Source organism: Eleginops maclovinus, chromosome 4 (genome assembly GCF_036324505.1).
Source record: "Eleginops maclovinus isolate JMC-PN-2008 ecotype Puerto Natales chromosome 4, JC_Emac_rtc_rv5, whole genome shotgun sequence".
Classification (NCBI taxonomy): domain Eukaryota; kingdom Metazoa; phylum Chordata; class Actinopteri; order Perciformes; family Eleginopidae; genus Eleginops; species Eleginops maclovinus.
Genome location: NC_086352.1, coordinates 27,550,677 through 27,571,255, shown reverse-complemented (window position 1 = coordinate 27,571,255; position 20,579 = coordinate 27,550,677). Strand labels below are relative to the sequence as shown.

General features: G+C 40.4%; 3 protein-coding genes across 4 annotated transcripts in view; 1 reads left to right on the top strand and 2 right to left on the bottom strand.

Moving 5' to 3' along the window:
- LOC134863449 (C-myc promoter-binding protein-like) overlaps nucleotides 1–3,429 on the top strand; it is a 60,017-nt gene extending 56,588 nt beyond the window's left edge. Inside the window, exon 33 of the mRNA XM_063881975.1 lies at nucleotides 224–3,429. Coding sequence (XP_063738045.1) covers nucleotides 224–360 — 137 coding nt within the window. The 3' untranslated portion in view covers nucleotides 361–3,429. The remainder of the gene's footprint in view (nucleotides 1–223) is intronic.
- Nucleotides 3,430–3,899: 470 nt separating this feature from the next.
- Nucleotides 3,900–6,825, bottom strand: LOC134862583 (E3 SUMO-protein ligase ZBED1-like). The gene is made up of 3 exons (XM_063880580.1): nucleotides 6,049–6,825; nucleotides 5,040–5,668; nucleotides 3,900–4,945 (listed from the first exon to the last, which is right to left on the bottom strand). The coding sequence occupies exons 1-3, from the start codon at nucleotides 6,674–6,676 to the stop codon at nucleotides 4,547–4,549; spliced, it is 1,656 nt and encodes a 551-aa protein (XP_063736650.1). The 5' UTR covers nucleotides 6,677–6,825; the 3' UTR covers nucleotides 3,900–4,546.
- A 665-nt stretch (nucleotides 6,826–7,490) lies between these two features.
- LOC134862672 (sodium/potassium/calcium exchanger 1-like) lies at nucleotides 7,491–19,921 on the bottom strand. 2 transcript variants are annotated; one of them, XM_063880684.1, is made up of 9 exons: nucleotides 19,736–19,921; nucleotides 17,991–19,139; nucleotides 14,660–14,806; nucleotides 13,786–13,894; nucleotides 10,563–10,711; nucleotides 10,231–10,482; nucleotides 9,844–9,933; nucleotides 9,077–9,243; nucleotides 7,491–8,944 (listed from the first exon to the last, which is right to left on the bottom strand). In XM_063880684.1, the coding sequence occupies exons 2-9, from the start codon at nucleotides 18,972–18,974 to the stop codon at nucleotides 8,695–8,697; spliced, it is 2,148 nt and encodes a 715-aa protein (XP_063736754.1). In that variant the 5' UTR covers nucleotides 18,975–19,139; nucleotides 19,736–19,921; the 3' UTR covers nucleotides 7,491–8,694. The 2 variants fall into 2 exon arrangements, with proteins under 2 accessions (XP_063736754.1, XP_063736755.1); XM_063880685.1 differs by lacking the exon at nucleotides 19,736–19,921 and adding an exon at nucleotides 19,624–19,716.
- Between the last annotated feature and the right edge of the window lie 658 nt (nucleotides 19,922–20,579).

The following is a 20,579-nucleotide window of genomic DNA, read 5'->3' as shown; positions in this document are numbered from 1 at the left end:
AAAGTATCATCATCTTTCAAGTTCATATGACAAACATCACACATCAAGCGGGTACACGCATTCGTTTTTTGATCAAATAGTTTCAAAAAGTTGCCAAAACTACAACCACAGGACCATGTGAGCGGGTGTCAATAATCTGTTGATATCTCTGCGGGATGATCACTACAGGACATTCTGTTTATTATATTGTAATAATGTCGATGTGACCCCCCCCCCTCCTCAGACGCGTTTGATCGAGAGTACAAGTTGGCGTATGACCGCCTCATGCCGAGCGTGGTGAAGCTGACCCACAACTGTGACCGTCCTCCCAGCACAGGGGTCATGGAGTGCCGCCGGACGTTTGGGGAGCCTTACCTGTAAACACACACACATACACACACACGCTCACACACCAGGACGAACTTTCTTCACCCCACATCATTGCTTTAAGACGAGCTCAGGAAACCTGTTGGAGACTGTGAATGTAAAGGGATCATAAAAAGACAGTTGACAGCAGTCAGCCTGAAACTAGAATCAAACTTTATGTCATTAACTGAAGAAGGAAAGACCACTCGCACCGCTCATACACACACTCATGCAGTTTCTTCCTGTGAAAATGACTGTAAATACACAGCAGTAGTGGATTTTTAAAAATGCATTTATATTGTAAAGTCATGCAGCATATGAAGACTCATTAGCAATATTTTAACTTGAACTCTATTTATACAAAGTAAGCTTTATCTATTGTCTTGTTTTTGTCGGGCCTTCAAAGTTTTAGCGTGGTCGCCGGGCGTTTTCTCGCCTCGCACTTTAAACCGGACTGATCTGGACACCATGTTGCAGAATGGATTCAGAGTTTGTGAATGATGACTAGGAGAAAAGTAAAAAATATTGCTGGAAAAATCAATACATTCACAGAAAAGTAAGTAGAGGATTTGGACTGTTTTACTGCTGTAAACATGTTTGCAGTGGGCTCTATAAAAAAACCTGAAAAGCGTTATAGACAAATGTTAAGCATATCATTCGGGAAAATGATTAACCACTTTATAAATTGACAGATAATCAGTCGATAAACTGATCAGATTTAACTGTTTGAAATACACTTTTTAAACTCTGCCTTCAATGTCTATCCAGGGTCTGCTTCTAAATCCAGTTAGTTCTCTGTGTTTAACTTTAATGTAAAAGTTTATTCCTCAACAGTATTTAGTTTGTTTTCTCGCCTGTCTCCAACAATATCAAAAAAAGGTCTAGATTAGGGGTGTCCAAACTGCGACTGGGGGCCAACTGCAGCCCGTTGTCCATTTTGAATTGGCCCGCATCAAATCTTAAAGTAAAATGGAATATGGCCCACACCTGAAACTTGTGCAAATCTTATATTGTACTTCCTAAATATCTACAGCTCTGAAAAGAATTAAGAGACCACTGCAGCATTATCAGTTCCTCTGGTTGTACTTTTTATAGGTATGTGTTTGAGCAAAAACAATAAAAAATGGATTGTATTTTATAAACCACTGACAACATTTCTCTGTGTTGGAATTCAACAGACCCTGGAATGGCTGCCATACATGTAGAGATTGAGATTTAAGAAAAAATGGGAGAGGTCTCTTATTTATTCCAGAGCTGTATGTACAAATATCTTACACTTTATTCATGTGTTCATAACAAATGAGGCTTCGTTTTAAGCAAGGAGCTGCCAACACTTTTTGTAGCTAAATAAATAAATCCCATTCATGGATGGCATGAAGGCTGTAATTGTCTTTAAGCATATTCTATAATCAAGAATATTCTAGCTACATTTCATTGGCTTTGCTAACTTATAAGTTTACTGATGAGGCAAAATAACTCACCTCTACTGAGGGGCCCAGCCCTTCCTATAGTTCTCTGTATGTGGCCCTCAGTGAAACATGTTTGGACACCCCTGGTGTAGATATTGAGTTTACTTCCCCAGTGGAGCACTGCGCTGGACATATCAGTATTACTGCTCATCATGTTTGTCCTAAGAGTGCCGACTGTTGGGGTGAATTCCCTCACTACAGTATGAACACTTTGTCCTCAACATACAGAAGCTGCTCTGAACCCAAATGGTATGTCAGCATATCCTCTCTCCTGTACCCCTTTTTAAATGATACACATTCTGGCAGCCATGTTGGAGGTTTACAGTTCTTTAAGTCGCATATCTTCTGAGTTTAATTTTCATATTGTATCCTTAATGAGTCAGTTACTTTACCTTTTTCACACCAAAGGAATCGCTCACACCACTGCAACAGAGGACAAAAACAGGTTTTTCCATAACGTCTAAAAAACGTTGTTAGGAGGTTATTTGTTGGTGATATCCCAGAAGAAGAAGAAGCTTCACCAGACTCTCTCTAATTGTTTGAGTTGTCATGCACGAACCAGCCTCTGAATGTTCAGCCTGTGAAGGTGTTGAATGACTTAGATCTCTGCTTCACACTCACAGAGGGGCTCCCACAGCCTGATGAGCACGGAGATGTTTGGTGGTTTCTGAATTTTTCTTGATTTTGTGATTGTCATTGCTTTGTGTTTTTTATATCAAACCAAAAATGGATCCTCATATCAGTGCCCAAAGGAAATGTTCATGATGCAGTCAGAGCGGACAGGACCTGTTTGTTGTTACATGTGTATGTAAACCACCTTGAAACCACCGTCTAAAACCTGATCAAACATGCTGCTGGCACTCTGTAGGTAACCTTCCTTTCTAATGCATCACAAATGCATAAATGTCAAAATTGAACCTTTATAAATGTCCTCATGTCCCCCCCACCCCCACTCTGTTTCCTTTTCCTTTTTTTTATGTTTGCAAATGTAACATGCTGAAGTTTGAAAATGTCACTTGTATTTCTGGAAGTATAGAAACATCGCTGTACACATTTGCACATATCTACTTCTGCATTTTTAAAGCTCAAGTTCTGATTGTATTTCTATCAAAATAGCGGAAAGGAAACACATTTTTGACACGTTAAAGTTTTGAAAAAATTCTGTGAGGGAAAATGATACCAAATACATTTTGAATAGAACTGGATCCAAGCCGGAGATGAACTACATTTCTTGTTTCTGAATGTTAATCTAAACGGATGACTGACGCCACGGTTGAAGGAGGACCCTCGAGTCTAGACTATTGACGGTCTCATGAATGTCAACCATGTGTGATTTGTGGAAAACTAACTGGAAAAAGTCAGGAAGTTGCACTTTTCCTCTGAAGAGGGAAGAGGGCTACGATGTCAGCTGCTGGAAAGAAAAAAAGCTGCCATCCATCTGTGGATATCTGTTGTGTTTAAAGTTGTACAAATGAATGATTTTGCAGGATCTGGGGCTGTGTACATTTTGAATTGTTAGCCCTTTGTAGAAATCACATTTTATAACATGTGGTGGTCCTGTACAGCAACCGGATCCACAGGACTGTTTATCTGTAAATAAAATCACTTACACTCAGTGTTGGCTTTTGTTTTCTTTTCTATGAAGTACTAATTTAATAATGACTTGATTATATTTCAAAAGGATTCATGAGTTTTTTTAGGCAAACAGCAGGTGTATATATTGCATTGAATGTATGTTTTTTCGACACTTTTAAATAAGCTTTATTTTAATCGGCATTGCAATGTTTGGGTCAAATATACAACTGATGCATTTTGGTTAAGCATAATATGTACACCTAGTATTATTGTTTTTCCGTTAGGCGTCTTTAACTTATACTTTGGTATGCTGACATCATGTCATGCTACCTGCATGCGTGGCAACAGCAACGTAACAAAGTGTTGCCATTCTTCCTGGGAGCTCGGTAACAACAGCTAGCTAAAATCATGAATGTCAACATCCAATATATTACCCGTACTATAATATTACTTTTATATTTAATAGTATGCAAGACTATAATACTTTTTTATGGATATTTTATAGGGCTGAACGATTATGGAAAATAATCTAATTGCGATTTTTCGCGCCAATATTGCGATTGCGATGCGATATGCGATTATTTTTTAAGGACTTTGTCTTCTGTATTATTGACAAGCAAAACATCATATAGTATGGCCAATACTATATTACATTAATTTTAAACTGTTCTTTCCTGGAAGACATACCTCTGTTATGATGACATGAGTTTGCATGAATGATGACTGACAACTAATTCAATCAAAACAGTATATTTGAACATACACAATAGTATATTTTGAGTAGTAACATCCTTGAGCATAGTATAGTAACATCTGAGCATAAAGTGCTGACAAGGAACCCTGGTGTAAACATTAAAATGAAAGTCAGTACAATGTGCAGAAATATATATATATATATATAAAAAAACAATCTGTGGCTTTACCACACTCGACTTTCGACATCTGTGAACTGCTAGAAAGTCATTAAATTAAAAAATAATATTAAATAAATAAAACTAGTCAGTAACATTACACATAAAGTGCAAACATAATATAGCAATTGTATACACACACAAACACACCTTTATTAATTGGCTGAACATCTTGATTATCTGCAGTAACAGTAACACAGCACAAACTAAAGTGCACAATGAGTATGGCTCTGCCAGCCATAATCATCATAGCTCAAGGTTTTTTGCTAGGAAGACCAGCATATCAACTTTTGCTGGCTTTAAGGATGAGCGAGTGCAAGTCACTATATTCCCTCCAGTGCTGAACAAACGCTCTGAGGGGGCACTTGTGGCTGGCACACATAGATATTTGCGGGCCATCTTGCACAGTCGTGGAAAGTGAATGTTGTGCACCTTCCACCAGGCTAAGGGATCATCCTCTCCGTCAATGACAGGGCTCAACAGGTAACTATTCAACTCTGCCTCCACGACATCTTCAAGTGGCAGAGGCAAAGCTGAAGAGGCCACACTGGTTTTAAAAAGACTACCAAGAGACTTCTTTGCCTTTCCCCCAGAGGCCTGTGCACTTGGAGAATTTTGAGCGGTTTCAGTGCGAGACCTCTTCTCCTGCCAGATGGGAAAAGAGACATTAGTTTTGCAGTTAGCTTATATATACCTATTATAGTATGTGTTTGTGGAAAAATTATTTTCAAGGATTGACCTGATTATGTGTACGTCTTGCTGATTCCACCATTTCTGTCTTCAGTCTGGCCTTAATGGCAGGAAGGTTGTCTGCGCTGATGTATTGCGTTTTGAACCTAGGGTCCATGAAAGACGCAACATCCAAAAGCTCCTGGGTGATGAGGTCACTATACTTGTCGTTGAGGTAAGCCAGGACCTTGGTTTTAATTGATCTAGTCAGATCAGTGTCCTCAGCATCTTCAGCCAAGACTGATGTTGCCAGAAGATGGAGAACTGGCTTGAGGTAGGAGATGCTCACATACTCCTCTCCAGAAAGAGCATCAGTAAATTCGGAGAGAGGATGCAGTGCCTTATGAATGGACTTCAACACGGCAGCATCCTGCCAGGTTGGGATGAGGGGGCGTGCATGTTGGTCACCTGACAATACCTTTGATATGGCTGTCATCTGTTCCAGCACTCTGGCAATCATTTTCTCTTTGGACCCCCATCTTGTAGGGCACTCAGTAATGAGAGAGTGCTCAGGAAGCTTAAGCTCCTTCTGTGCCTCAGTGAGCGCTGCCTTTTTCTTCCAACTGTGGGAGAAGTGCCCCACCAACTTCCTGCACTGCCCTATTGCTCTGGATACTCTATCATCTTTGATTGCATTTTCTGGAGGAAAAAAAAATTAAGTAAAAAAGTAAAATTAGTGTAACTCAAACAATTGCAGTTGTGTGATACAAGGTTTCACCATTTCTCTCTCTCTCTCAAATTTGCTTTATTAGCATGACTATGGGAACAGTGTTGCCAAAGCTATTGTTACATACATCATGACATACAAGAACATCAGACCATAAGACAAAAACAAAAAAGAAAATACATAAGGAGAGGTGGGTACATCAGCGTTGGGTTGACATAACATAACTAGAATTAACAGCATTAAAGAACAAGGGAAATAATAGTGTGGTGTGTGTTTGTGGGAGAGAGTGATACACAGGCGCGTGCATGCACACACACACACACACTCTCTCTCTCTCTCAGCAGAAACTTACCAATAGCAAGATGTAATCTGTGTCCGAAACACTGGAGTCTGGTCCATTCGTTCAGCTGTGCTGCTTTCACCATATTTGACGCGTTGTCCGTCGTTATGCAGACAAGGTTGTCTTCAGTGAGATCCCAGCACGCAAGCCCCTCTCTCAGGCCAGCAGCAATGTTTTCGCCTGTGTGGTCTTCGGGGAAGTAGGCCGTTTGAAGGCTGCGAGCTTCGAGGTGGAGGTCTTCAGAGATATAATGGACCGTAAGGCTTTGATAAGGCTCCGCTGTACGGCTTGACCACATGTCTGTTGTAGCCGCAAAAAACTCCACAGCCTTCAAGTCCGCTGCTACTTTCTGCCTAAACTGCATATGTAGCTCCGGAAGGGCAGTCTGACTAAAATACGTGCGGGAGGGCATTTTGTACCTCTTATCCAGCGTAGTTACCAAATTATTGAACCCAAGCTTGGTCACCGTATTGACGGCCATCATGTCTTTCGCGATGCATTGGGTTACTGCTTTGGTAATTTCCGTGTGCCGCTTTGAACTGCGTTCATATGGCGTAACACCTTCAAACAGTTCGGTCAGTGATCCTTGCCGATTAACTTTACTAGGATTATTCTGCACACTGCTTGATTTTGTAGCCATACATCTATCATACACTGTTTTGTGCTGCGTTTTTAGGTGCTGGTACAAATTGGTAGTGTTGCCCCGTGATGTACCAACTCTGACCAGGCAGGTTTTACACAGTACCTGACACTGTGCAACATCTTCTTTCTTAAAACCGAAATAGTCCCACACGACTGATGTGTATTTCCGCTTTGAAACTAGCCCCGCAGGGTCTGGTTCTGTTGAGCCTGAGGCCATTGAGTAGGTTACAGCTAGCTTTGCTTGCGAGTTCTCTCCGGTAGACTGTTTCAAAACTTTGCTCCCTGTGTCACGTGACCAGAGTGCAGCCTCTGTGGTTAGACAATCTCGTTTTACTCCCGCATATCACGTGAACAGAGTATAATCGCAGCCTTTCTTTATAATGTTGATGTATTTTTATACGTGTGTACCCCTTGTACGTTTGTATGTTGATATGTACTGTATGATTTTTTAAATGATATAAAAAAAAGTTTTTTTTTGTTTTTTAAAAAAAAAAAAAATAATAATTAATTTTTTTTTTTTTTTTAAATCGCAGACTTTCGCGATTAGAACATCGCACTTGGTCATATCGCGATATTATCGCAAATGCGATATATCGTTCAGCCCTAATATTTTAGCAATAACAATATGATTTTATGACATTCTATATGATAGAACATTTTTAAACATTCAATTATAAAATGACATATTTATGAGGTATACTATATTATGTTTTTACATTAAATGACTTAACAGTATATAAACTGGAATGACTTACGACAGAATCATGAACAAAGTGAATTATTGAACACAGCTTTAGTCCACTGTTAAAAAAATAATTTATTGCAGCATGACATTTTAGTTTTAAATACTGATAGTTTTCTTATCAATAACACATGTTTGCATCCACTTCAATCCAACAACAGAGTTTAACAAGACGGTAGCTCCTGACAACTTGACGCCTCAGGGTTTTTTCTCACATCTAAGACAGTCCCATACACAATCACTGTTTCTCCCCACCGCAGGATGGTCTTTACAACATGAAAGATCTCTTCACACAAAACATTATTTTCTACACGGAACAAACAATGAATACAGCACAGTTTTAGAGAGAAGACTAAACATACACAATGAAGTTGCATCCAGCAGGTTTAAAGAGACCCTCACTGCTGTAACGGATTGATTCATCTCTTCAAGTCACTGCAGCATTATGATAACAACATTGGAGAAACACTACGCACACAAACTCTTACACACCTCGATAAAATGATGTTCTGTTTTGAATTCATTTCTGGTACAATTTGATTGTGAATTAGTATTTTCTTTGTAGATAATTGAGCAGTCACATCCAAATATATCCAGCTGCTACAGTGGAGTTCTAACTTGTATCAGTAAATGCATCTGAATCCTATCTAACACTGTTATTTTGTTGCCCCAAAGTTTCATATTCTTACATACAGTACATTTTTAGTCAAAGGACTCGTTTCTACACCGTAACACGCAGGAACAGGAGATGACAGAGTCCAGTGGCTAGTTTAATTGAGTAAACTTAAAGAGGAAGTTCACCATAGTTTCTTCTTTTTGCACACACAATCACAGATGCTTGTTGGCATATGATGTTAATACATGTTAACAGGTGTTGTGTATAATATGTGTAGAGCTTGAAATGTAACTCAAAACATGTTTTTTTTTTAATTTCAAGATAATGACAAATAACTTTTGATTTATTTTGTAAAATGTAATAAAATCCATCAGTTGTTTGAAACATGGCCGTCTGGGCTTCCGTTAGTTTCAAACACTAAAATAAAGTGGGGACAGAAAGGTAGCTGCTCAATATTGGTGAATGTTGCAGACGTATGATGCTAAACTATGTTGAGGGTGGATTGTTTTCTTCATTATTACTGCTCTTTTACTGTTTCTACAATGTGGCTACTGTGCACCAGCTCAGCTCTTGACATCAGGCTGGCTTTTTCTATGTAACACACCCTCGGTATAGTACTGATCCAGTCTGCATATTCTACGTCATGTGTGGCGGTGCTTCAGATTGAGATGGGGCAGATGAGAATGCGATCCTCCAGCAGGATGCTGAGCACGAGGAACACAAAGTACAGAGCGAACATGGTGAAACCCAACATCTTGCTCATCTTCCAGCGACACACGGCGATGGAGATGATGACGAAGAGGAGCATGATGAAGAGCAGCACGATGGCACAGAACAGGCCGTTTGAGCTGACGGTCACCGGCTCGCCATTGTGTAACACAGTGTATATGAGCCACGGCACCGGCAGGCTGAAACCAGAGAAGATACACCGGTTTCTGTCAAGTTTAAAGGTCACTATTTGACGAGCACCTTTAATCTTTACTTAAATTCAATAATTCTATGTTATGCTACTTCATACTTCTACTCCACTTCAAACTTACCCTATAGTGATGTCGAAGATGTTACTGCCCACTGAGCTAGACACGGCCATGTCCCCCAGACCTTTCCGAGCCACGATCACACTGGTGATCAGGTCAGGGATGGACGTCCCGGCTGCCAGGATGGTGAGACCCATGATCTCCTCCGAGATGCCTACAGTCTCTCCCACCTGAAACACAAGAAACAGCGTCAATGCATCCTCAAGTAAAGCAAGGTAACTCTTATTGCAACTAAAAATAAATGTTCTCTTTTACCGGAGGGCTTTATTTCAAATATTACACTTTATATTTTGTTCATATCATACAAAACGGATTTTTAAATGGGTGAGCATTACAGATGCTGTTATCCAGATTCAGGCTAACGTAAGCCCCTTTATTTCCTAAACGTCTGCTCAGTTGTATCGTACTTGAAAGCAATTAAAGTAAATGCAAGAAAGCACAAAAGCCACTATTTTTCCTTTAAGTCCTTGTGTTGCAGGAATGTACTAATCAGGTAAGGTTAAATCAAACCTCAAATTCAGCAAGTAGTTTAGAATAATACTATACACTTTCTTAAACATTGCAGACAGCCATCGACTGAAGAATTGGGACATCAATGTTTTTCTCATTTGACTCTTTCAATTACTGGAAAATGATTTCATTCTTTATCATTTCATCCCAATTATTTTAAACGTTTCTTATAAAACCTTGCTTGCATTTTCTACATTCAAAACCCAAATGTCACAATGGTTTTTAGTTTATTCAAACGAGACTACGAAGGGTTAACCAACCTGATGAGCCCACCACACCATCAGGTAGGAGAAAACTCCGATCCACAGGATGGAGCCGATGAACGTCATGGCAAAATACCGCCTGGACGCCTATAGATTACAAAACGAGTTCAGATAACCTGACACTGAGACATGTATCAAGATGAATAAATACAGTCCTTTAAATAAACATGTTAAACTCATTTTTATGTGGGTGATAAGATTTGCTTGTTTCCAAAAGGTGAGCTTCCAGCTCCTCCACACACACAAAAGCTTTGGTAATATAAACAAATGTCTGGAGATACACATTTTGTATTTACCTCAGACAAATAAAGTGGAGAAAAGAGTACAATACTCAGCTCTGAGATGTGTCAAAGTATGAGGTAGAAGAATTTGGTTGCTACTCACCAGGTTGCGGACGTCGGGCAGCGTGAGCCACAGCGGGAACACGATGGGCAGCAGGAACAGGTAGGTGGCCTGCTTGCGTCTGGTGTCGGGCCACATTAAAGACAGCGGTTCAGTCTCTTCCTCTTCTTCCTCCTCCTTCTTTTCCTCATCATCGAGGTCATCACCTTCACTCTCATCAGAGTCTTCACTTCCCTCGTCATCACACTCATCCTCACTGCTGCCCTGAGAGCCTTCTGACCCCCCTGCTGCTGCCTGCAGGTGCAAGCACACTAGTGAAGTTTATTCAGATATTTGTGAATGATAGTCATTCTTCAGTTCAATTCTTTACATACCTTTGACTCGTCTGGCAGGTCAGTCGTCTTTCCAGTCGCCTCTTCGGCCTTTTGGGGCTGTGAGGTAGACGGCTCAGCTGAAGCTCCCTTTGGTGCTCCAGCAGCTTCATTAGCATCAGTGGCTAGCTCAGTTAGCTTCTGATCAGCATCTGCAGAAACAGGAAGAACATGCAGAATTATAAGACGATGTATACTTTCAAAATCTAGCATAGTAGTTTTAATTGTGTACTATAAGCTACTTAGAACTAGTGTCAGAAAGGTTATAATTACCTCTCCAATACTTATTTCATATTGCTATGAAAATATAGTATTCATTAAATTTGAACTGAATAGAGCTTGAACAAATTGTGATGTAACTTGATGCAACTTCTGTTAATGTTAGCATAACAGGACCATGCTGATCACTAGCTGCTAACAGCTAACATTAACTATCTGATTCCAACATTAACAATGTAGCACTTTAACTACAGACCTTTGCATGGGCCCCCAAAATGTTTATGCTGTGTGGGCCACTATCAAGAGCAAGTGGGAGTGATTGGAGTGTTGGGAGAAAAACACGTTCCAGTAATGGAGGAAAAAAGGATTCACACAGACACACACGGAAATACACACAGTCCCATCTGTATGTTAATCATAAGGCTGATTGATTGGGGCTCATTAAGGCCTCTCCAGACTCCCTGCAGCTCCACTTTGCTCTGCCTCTCAGAATCTGAAGGATCTCATTACTCCACAGAAACACAACCTCCTTCCACCCCCACACAATTTTTAAGGATCCATACACAACCGATCATTTATATCAATGCTGTACTTTCAGCATTCAAACCTTTAAACAATAAATACCACAAGCTTATCAAAAAACACTCAACAGTCATAAAACAAATTATAAGAAGATACAGAACATGCCTGATGTCTAGATTTACCTTTTTAAAATGAGAAATATCTATAAATCACATTTTTGTATGCTTTATGCTATGCTATATCAACTTTTCTCCTCCCTCTGTCAATACGGTATGTAATTAGTTACATGGTTGAAAATAATTTTATTTGAGATTAGGGTTAGCTGCTAGCTATGCTACTTTCTTTGTGCTTAGCTAAATTATATCTTCTTATCTGACTGCGGGCTTCTATCAAAATGTGTTAGTGTCCAACATAAAACTCACCTTCAGAGTGGCCATGATGTGACTTTCTCTCTAATTTGCCCTTGTCGGGGACTTTCAGAGGCTTTACTTTGTTCTTTGCTGCAATCAAGAGAATCATTGCTCAAATACAACATGGAGGCTTTTAATCTCAATCCAGAGATACTTTGTCCATGAGCAGGACTGTGCAACCAAGCCAACATGCCTTAGACTCACTCTCCGGCTCTGTAAAATTTGTCTCACAACAATGCAGAAACTAGTGGATGCAAACACAGGAACATGCAACACGCATCTAATGTCAACTTCACAACCAGTACGGAAATATTGATGCAACAGAAGCAGCTTGGACTGACACCAACAACAACATCCACAATCACAACCACAACGATGTCAACGACAGCCAAAAAGTCTTACCTTTCCTCTGAACTGACCCCTCCCCTCTAACATCACCATTAAAGGAAGTCTCTGATTGGCAGAAATACATGACATTATTATCACGTCAAATTATGAGGCTAACATACATAACATGTACCTACAGATAAAATGTCCTTTTTGAGATGTATTATGGTCAGACAATTAAGTAAAGCTGGAATGTGGAATAATTGTTTTCCCATGGATTCCACATTGTAATCCAATAATTGTTTAGCAATCTCAAAATGGGGGACAGGGTTGAATTTGAGAATGAACAGTACAATCACGACAGGACGCATGACAGGATACAACAGCCCAGAGACATGTAGTTGAGGAACAGAGACCTTACGTATCTTCTGTTGCCGCTCTTACCTCTCCTGGCTTTCCTCAGGCCCGGTGTTTTCATGGCCCCTCTAAGGGCTGTCTCTACGGATGGAAACGCACAGCAACCATTTTCACTTCTGAGCCATTATACTTTTATTGCAGTTGACTGCACAGTGTCCCCTCAAACTGATAGGAATCTGTGCTGATGCCAAATACTAGACTTTCAACTATAGATCGAGATTTTCAAGAATTCCTTTTCCATGACAATATGCCTGGACCAAAGTTTTTTATTGAACAACACATAAAAAGCATCAGTTTTACAAAGCATCCCTCCCTGTGTAATTTGAATGGACCAACATACAAACCCCAGAGGACACAAAGAGTATTTTTTTAAGTCAGTCTGTTACAGGTTCTATAAGTATAAGTGTCAGTCAAATACTATAAAGTTCAAAGTAGCTCAATCCCGCTGCTTCACTGGCTCCACTGAGATAAGAGCTCGGTCTGCTAGCACGCTGGCTCTTATCCAGCTTTTATTAGCCTGTATTGAAAAGCTGATTAAGGATCAGTGGTGGCCGAGCTGTGAGAGCGAGGGAACAGCGGCCCGGGAGTGCGAGGACGGGCTGAAGGTCGCGTCGGTTCATCATGTTACCCTGACTGACAGGAAGGGACAGGACACACAGACCAGGACAGAGCTGAGTCACTGCATACTAGTCGATCGAGCAAAGTTAATTGTTGGATTAACAAAATTACCAACACAGAGCTCCTCCGACTTGATGTATTGTTGATATTTATTTGATTAATTGACAGCATTGTTAATAAAAGTAATTACTACCAACCTAGACCGACTGCATCCAGAATCACCTACCTACAAATATATAACCTGGACCTGAGACTTCTCTCTTAAAATGAATTGTTTCAGTGATTTGAAGACAAATATGAGAGGGGTTTGCTTCCTTATTCGTAAGGCATGTTATCATTGAAAGGATATGTTATTGTAATATAATATAGAATATTCGATGTAGAGAGAAACAAAAGACAGACATTCTTTGGTTGTTTGAGGAATGCAGCCTTGACAATTTAATATCACTACAGATGCTCAGAAAACAAAACAATCTATTTTTAATTGTGATTCCTATCCTCTATTGGGTTTCTTTTTTAAGTGATATTCAGAATTGTTCACTCTAAAGTCACTGCAGACGGATCAAATACTATAAGAAAAGGGCACCTTAAGGAGTTTGTCTCCTGATTTTTAATTTCAGAAATATTTTTTAATCAACTCTAGACATTAGGGCCACCAGGGTCCAGACGTTATCTTGTAACTGCAGAAAACTATTGTTGTTTCTGGTTGTTACCTTCTCTCAGAGGGTCCAGCGTGTGGATCATCAGCTGAAAGATAGTGCTCCTCAGCGACGTGTTGTGGAGGGAAGCCGAGCTGCCGCCTCGCTGCAGGATGGGACGCACCTTAACGGGCAGAAGATACGTAATCAGAAACAAACCGCTGCAATGGCTTTCAACGTTCAGTTGAATCAGGGCAAACCCTGGAATGGCCTTAGCACCAATATATATTTAATTACATTTATAAACTTTGCAAATTACCATTTTTATTTGCAAGGGCCTGCTAAAATTTAATATTTTAGACTTGGGTCTAATTTATGGATTGCTAAAGAAGCTAAAAAAATATTTTTCAATGCATAGTTTAAATGATCATATGATAAAGCATAGTGCTGAATTTAAAGGCATGCTCTTTATTTAAAAAGTCCACTTCTAAATATAAAAACACCAGAGCATAACTGTAAGGAGGTTTGTGCTTGGCTGCTTCAAAGGAAGTTATAATTGTTAGCATGTCCGGCTAACATGCTCGCTACCTACAGCAGTGTCTTAGCGTTACCTCCAAGGCTAAGGCAAGCAACTGTATGACAACTTTGTACGTAAAGGGGAAAAGAGGTGAAATGCTCATTTTCAATAGCCATGTGAGCAGCTTAGCTGAAATATTGTAAACATGTTATTGTTGTAAACAGTAAAAATGAAAAGCCTACTGAGGTATCAACAGTAAGGGGCAGGACTAATCAAGCAGTCGATTTGACACAAGTCTTACAAACAGGAGCATTTCACTGAGTTAATAAAGGGGCAGAGTAAAGTGCAGTGAAGGGGGATTACATTTCAAAATAAATGATATGACATGTCCTTTCAGTGCACATGAACAAAACAACTGTATGTTTTTTGTACCCTGAGCCTTGCTTTGTCCTCTTGGGCGTCTGATGGTGGTTGGTTACGTTGAGGTGTGATGGGGGGAGGTTCAGGTTCTCGTTTGGACTCTTCTTCAGCTTTTAGTGCAGGAGGAGCAGCAGCAGGTGCTGGTGGAGCTTCACTCTCCTGTAAAGTCAACGACAACTTAATCTTAATCAGTACAGAGTGCTATTTGTTTTACTGTGCAACCGAACTGGGAAAATATTCTGCATTATACATCAAGTGGATTTTCATCTCCAAAAATCCCACATATAATGTAATCCTGATCGTGAATCCTGTTCTGAAGCTCAGATAAAATCTGATTGTGTCACCGGGTATGAATCAGACAGACTGTACAGTAATCCTATCACTTCATTATGTACGAGTTTCTCACCAACTTTAATCCTTAAAGTGGATCCTGCTCGACAACTTCATCCCAACACCTGAGTCAAAATCTAGTTTTGACACCTTTATTTGTTCAGCTGATGCTTGGCTTACATACCGCATACAGCAAAATAAATGTGTTTGATTAAATTACCACACAGCAAAAACCACTCACTCAGGTGGTACTAGTGGACGCTTATATTCACGTGGCACTAAAACCGGATCACATACAGAACAGCTTTGTATTCTCGTTCTTTACATCTCTTACTTTTTTGTGATCGATGAGTTCTCCAGTCTTTAAACCTGCTGAATGTCACCTGTTCCACAGTATTTGCACATATTTGAGGTTAAATCATATTTAGTCATAATCCATGCATGACATGCTACACCTGAAATCTGAAAAGAAGAATTTCTCGTCGTATTAAGGCACCTAAAAACCAGAGGTGGGAAGTAACTAAGCACATTTACATTTACTCAAGTACTGTACTTAAGTACAATATTGAGGTACTTGTCCTTTTCTTGAGTATTTCCATTTTACGCTACTTTGTACTTCTACTGCACTAAAGTTCAGAGGTAAAACGTGTACTTTTATTCCACTACATTTATTAAATACCTTTAGTTACTTTGCAGATTTTGATTAGTGATGTAAAATATAATCAACCCTTAAATCAGACTTTAGTTCACCTGGAGTAAATTCAGCAGCTACCCTGTGGTATACAAAGTCATTAAAACAAGCTGCACCTTTACCAGCTCTGAGAACACTTTAATGATCAATAATTATAAAACATATCAGAGATATTATTCTGAAATGGACCAATCTGCAGAATGAGTACTTTTACTTTTGGTACTTATTACTTATTGTTTATTTTGATGCCAATACTTTTTTACTTTTACTAACATTTCGAATGCAGGACTTTTACTTGTAGAGTATTCCTACACTCTTGTACTTTTTTTTTAAAGTACAAGATCTGAGTACTTCTCCCACCCGTGCTAAAAACACAGGTTTCAGCTCATCAAAGCAATTGCTGGACATGCAGGTAGATTCTAAAACAAGCAGCAGTGTATGTGACGACATGATAAGACACCTAAACACATTACAGGGGATGTTGGTTTTGAGGTGTTGTTACAGAGGATATACGTTTCTTCTGGATATCAGCTTTCATAAAGACCCCAAGGGAGTGATTGGAGGGATAAAATGACTGAATTAAAAGAGCTGTTGAGCAGAATGAAATGTATTCCCAGTAAATTGCCTGGAAACAGATTTGCATCATATGACGGTAAAGCACATCATATATTTTTTCTTTATTATTTATTTTCATGTGATGTTTGTTTTGGTATTCATTCAGGTACAATACTAAGTATTTTTCTCGAATGACTCTACGCCCCTGCTCATAACACTGTTTCCTGCATGAGTCATCTACTGTATCTCAGCAACATGATGCACGTTAACTTGAGTCCTATATTCAACAGGTACCCTCTGAACAGAGATAAGACTGTGACTGCTCAGAAAGGAAAGTGTTGGATAATACAAGTATATCCTTCCTGAAGAATTATGTTTTTAATTCCAGTAATTCTGACCCATTAATGTGGCATCATGCCTCATTACGCCCAGTGTTCACAGGGAGGGAGCGCGTTCTGACGGCAGACGTGCTTCAGGCTCATTGAAGAATGTGCTGGCGATACTTGAAATGCTGAAACCCAGCTCTGCATGTTAATTACAGGCTCCAACATTTACTGCTTTCTGTCAGCTGCTGGACGCCGTTTAGTCTGCAGGCCTTCCGCACTTAAATAAGCCACATTATTCCATTTTCTTTTATTCTACATGTCTACTCACTGGTAGTTTGAGGCTGTGACAGAAACAGAGTGACATTTCAATCACTTCCTCACTGTGACACACTGTCTGTGACACCTGGAGTCCTTTCTGCTCAGCACCATCAAAGGATTGTACACAAATACAGGCCATCACCTGCTCGGACCCACAAATCACTGTCCCTCTCTCACTGTATCTGAGCAGGCAGCAGAGCCAACTGTGGCCAGATGAAAGGGTGGAAAATATACTGTGTACAAATGAGTCTGTATCTTTTGTTATATCTGTAAACAATACAAAACACCAAAACCAGCCATTTATTAATGCAGCTTTGAATATGTGCTGACTCCTCCACAATGTGGCACTCATTCAGAAGCACCCTTTTGAAACCATAATTCAAATCAGCTCATGGATATAAAATTAAAACAATTAAAAAAGCTGGATACTTAAATTAGTTGATAAGGCATTTAGTTTTGTTTTTTTTCAGCAGCAGATTAATCCACCTCATGAGTAGTTTGTGGTGTGCCTGATAGGCAGAACATGTGTGTGATTTGATTGCTTGGTTTATAAATTCTTAGAAAACAATTTCATATTCAAATGCATTGTTTTGTCCAATCAATGATCTAAAGATATTCAGTTTACTGTCACAGAGCAAAGAACTAGATGAGCTACAACCAATTCATTTTTATGATCCAATATTCTTTATATTTGTTTAAATAGGTTAGAAAAATGATAATTACATTTTTTTCACCTTGACTTATTAAGTAATTGACTCGTACTTTTGTCTCTACTTTTAACCAGATCACAACACATTCATTTTAGCTGTTAAGAAACAGACACATCACAGCAGCCACTGTGAAATCACGAGTATTGTCTCTGTAAATGTTTCAGTTTAGCAGGGATTTGAATTATTGCATGTATTGCAATAAAGGAGCCAAATTGTGGATGTAATCAGAAATGTGGAGTAGCAAACATTGAATGATAGAGCTAATAAAACCGTGTTTTGTGGATGCAGAATAATAATAACTCGGCTTGTTTTTGACTACTTTGGTGTGAACACAAATCATGTTGTTGTTCTTTGCATGAATTTTGTATTAAACTGAACCAGAACACTCATCCAGATGTGTGACACGAACTGACCTTTTCTGGTTCCTCTGCGGTCCACACCTTGACGATACTCATGTGCTTGTTGATCTGACTCTTCACCGCATGCTCGATCTGACTGTTGAACTTCATGAAGCCCACGTAGCTGATGTAGCCCAGGACCAGCAGCATGCTCTCCCACCACAGGATCATGTTGTCCAGGAAGAACACGATGAGCATGATGAGGTCCATGATGTAAAAGGTCACGTCTCTGAAGAGCGGCCACCAGGTCAGGTGCAGCATCTCCCGGGAGAAGATGGCGCACATGCCGATCACAAACAGGATGTTGAAGACCGCTGAGCCCACGATGGTGCCAATGCCCACGTTGCTGTGGGAGATAAAGACTCCGATAAGGGAGGTGAAGAGCTCGGGTGCAGAGCCTCCAGCCGCCATGAAGGTTGCCCCTGCAACGTCATCAGAGATCTCTAGCTTGATGGTGATGACCTCCAGCCCGGGAACAAAGAACTCATCACAGACGATGGCCAGGGCGACAAACATGTAGATCATGCCTATGAGGTGCATGACCACCCAGCCCTGCCGCCGCTGCTCCACTGTGAAGATGTCCGTTGGAAAATCGCCCTTCCTTTGAGGGGGCTGCCCAGCGGGGTGAGGGGTGGTTGGTGGTGGTTGAGTCGGTGGAGGTTTGGGAGGTTGAGGATCTACGTAGATACACTGTTGGATATCTGTTCTGTTGACAACTATCACCGGAGGAGGTTTGGTGCTATCAAGTGGGACAACCTCCTCCTCCGTCTCATTGAACCCCATCACCTCCCGAATGTTGACTTCCACAACATCATCACCATCACCATCCACCTCTGCTCTGAGAGTGTGGTCCCTCTGGGCGGAGGCTCGAGGCTCTGACAGCCTTGCCCTCAGAGTCAGCGTGTAGACGAGGCACAGCAGCACACCTGAGATGAAGAAGAGGAGGCGACTGCACTTGAATCTCCTCCTCGGAGGCGAGTGCACCTTCATTGCTCTCATGGTCTCGACTTCAAACAGGAAGTTATGTTAGATGCATTGGTATTCCTTGATGGTTTCAGCTCCGTAAAGTGGCGGGATGATGCCAGTGGCCAATGGATAAGACACACACACACGGACGCAGTGTGTTTCATCTTCTACAGCAGGCAGCTGCAACCTGTGGAAGGACTGAAAGCAGCAAACAGTTGGAATCACATCACCATGAACATGTGTGTAATGTCCATCCTGATGCATAGTTGCAGAGCAAAACCTACTGAAGAGAAGTGTGTGTATGCGTGTGTGTGTGTGTGTGTGTGTGTGTGTGTGTGTATTCCAGGGGGTTCAGACAGCCACCTGTTACTATGGCTACATAATCACGCAGGCTTTGGCTTCTCATAAAAAGGAGTGAATTGAAGACATGTTGAACAAATAGCGAAAAAATACCGGACTGCTTCACAGTAAATCAATAAAATCCGAAATTGCTTCTGATTATTTCTATTAGGAATGACCACGCGTACGGAAACAACGCGAGGAAATGCGCGCGTGCAGTAATCGATCATTAATGCAACATTAATTAACCCAGCGCGCAGTGCATTAATAGCAATAAAACAAACAAATCTGAGAACAAAAAGGGCGTGTTCAGGTTTAATTGTGAGGCCAGCGCGGATTATACCATGTAAAGTCGACACAAACCGGTGATGTTGTCCTCCAACATCCAAAAATATCAACAAAAAACCAATAAAATCCAGGAAGCTGTTTTTGTTAAGTGGGGGTGCGGGACCTACCTGTAGCGCGTGCTGCTTGCTCCCTCGCCGCTGCACACGTCCCTCCAGCTGTGCGTAACGGACGCAGAGATGCTGACTCTAGGGTTTTGGGGAGCTACAAGGGCGCACAGCATGTCAGGGCTTGGACGACGGTCAGCATAACGCAGTTAAGAGGATTAGGAGCCGAACAACTCTCACCTTCCTCCTCGCACAGAACGCTGTATCAATACAGCAACATTCAAAGTGTGTGGTGGTGCCCGTTCGGGGTGAAACCTGGGAGGGGACTCTGAACGCGATGCCTGTTGCTGGATGATGAATAATGTGCTGTTCAGAGGCTAATAGGAGGCGTTTGGTCCTTAGTTAGGGTCTGGTCAGGTGAAGCCTTATTTTAGCAGTGTGGACAATTGAATGTATTCATGTAATCAAAGTGCAGATCATGAACAAGTGGGAAACCAATTGTGTCTAGGGTGAGTGGGAAAATATTTACCTCAGTGATGATAAAAAGGAAAATGTCCAATGTACACATATAAAAATATATAAAACACACATATGGTTTGTTACTACAATAGATGCACGTTCTGATTCTTATTTAATCTCAAATTCAATTTAAGGTAAGATATTTTTCTGTGATTCAAGTTGAGTTATAGTAAGAATTAATTAATGATGAGTAATATTGAATGAATTGTTCCCATTGTCAAAATGTACAAAAATAAAATAAGCATTAAAAAATATTAAACATGTTTTATTAGACCCAGTCCCTGTTCACCCACACAGGTGTCCTCACTTATTCCTACTTTTAAGTAATCTGCTGAAAAGACACATGACTTACACCAAAATGTCCAAATTATTGTTATAAAGGCTTAAC

What these genes read in the sequence shown, in the direction of transcription:
- LOC134862583 (XM_063880580.1), bottom strand. Translation starts at nt 6,676, where the DNA reads ATGGCTACAAAATCAAGCAGTGTGCAGAATAATCCTAGTAAAGTTAAT. An exon ending in CAGATTACATCTTGCTATTG is followed by an intron (nt 5,669 to 6,048) that starts GTAAGTTTCTGC and finishes TTTTTCCTCCAG; the next exon opens with AAAATGCAATCAAAGATGAT. An exon ending in CAAGACGTACACATAATCAG is followed by an intron (nt 4,946 to 5,039) that starts GTCAATCCTTGA and finishes CCCATCTGGCAG; the next exon opens with GAGAAGAGGTCTCGCACTGA.
- LOC134862672 (XM_063880684.1), bottom strand. Translation starts at nt 18,974, where the DNA reads ATGAGAGCAATGAAGGTGCACTCGCCTCCGAGGAGGAGATTCAAGTGC. An exon ending in GCTGGACCCTCTGAGAGAAG is followed by an intron (nt 10,712 to 13,785) that starts GTAACAACCAGA and finishes CTGTTTCTGCAG; the next exon opens with ATGCTGATCAGAAGCTAACT. An exon ending in TGGTGTGGTGGGCTCATCAG is followed by an intron (nt 9,244 to 9,843) that starts GTTGGTTAACCC and finishes CTTGTGTTTCAG; the next exon opens with GTGGGAGAGACTGTAGGCAT.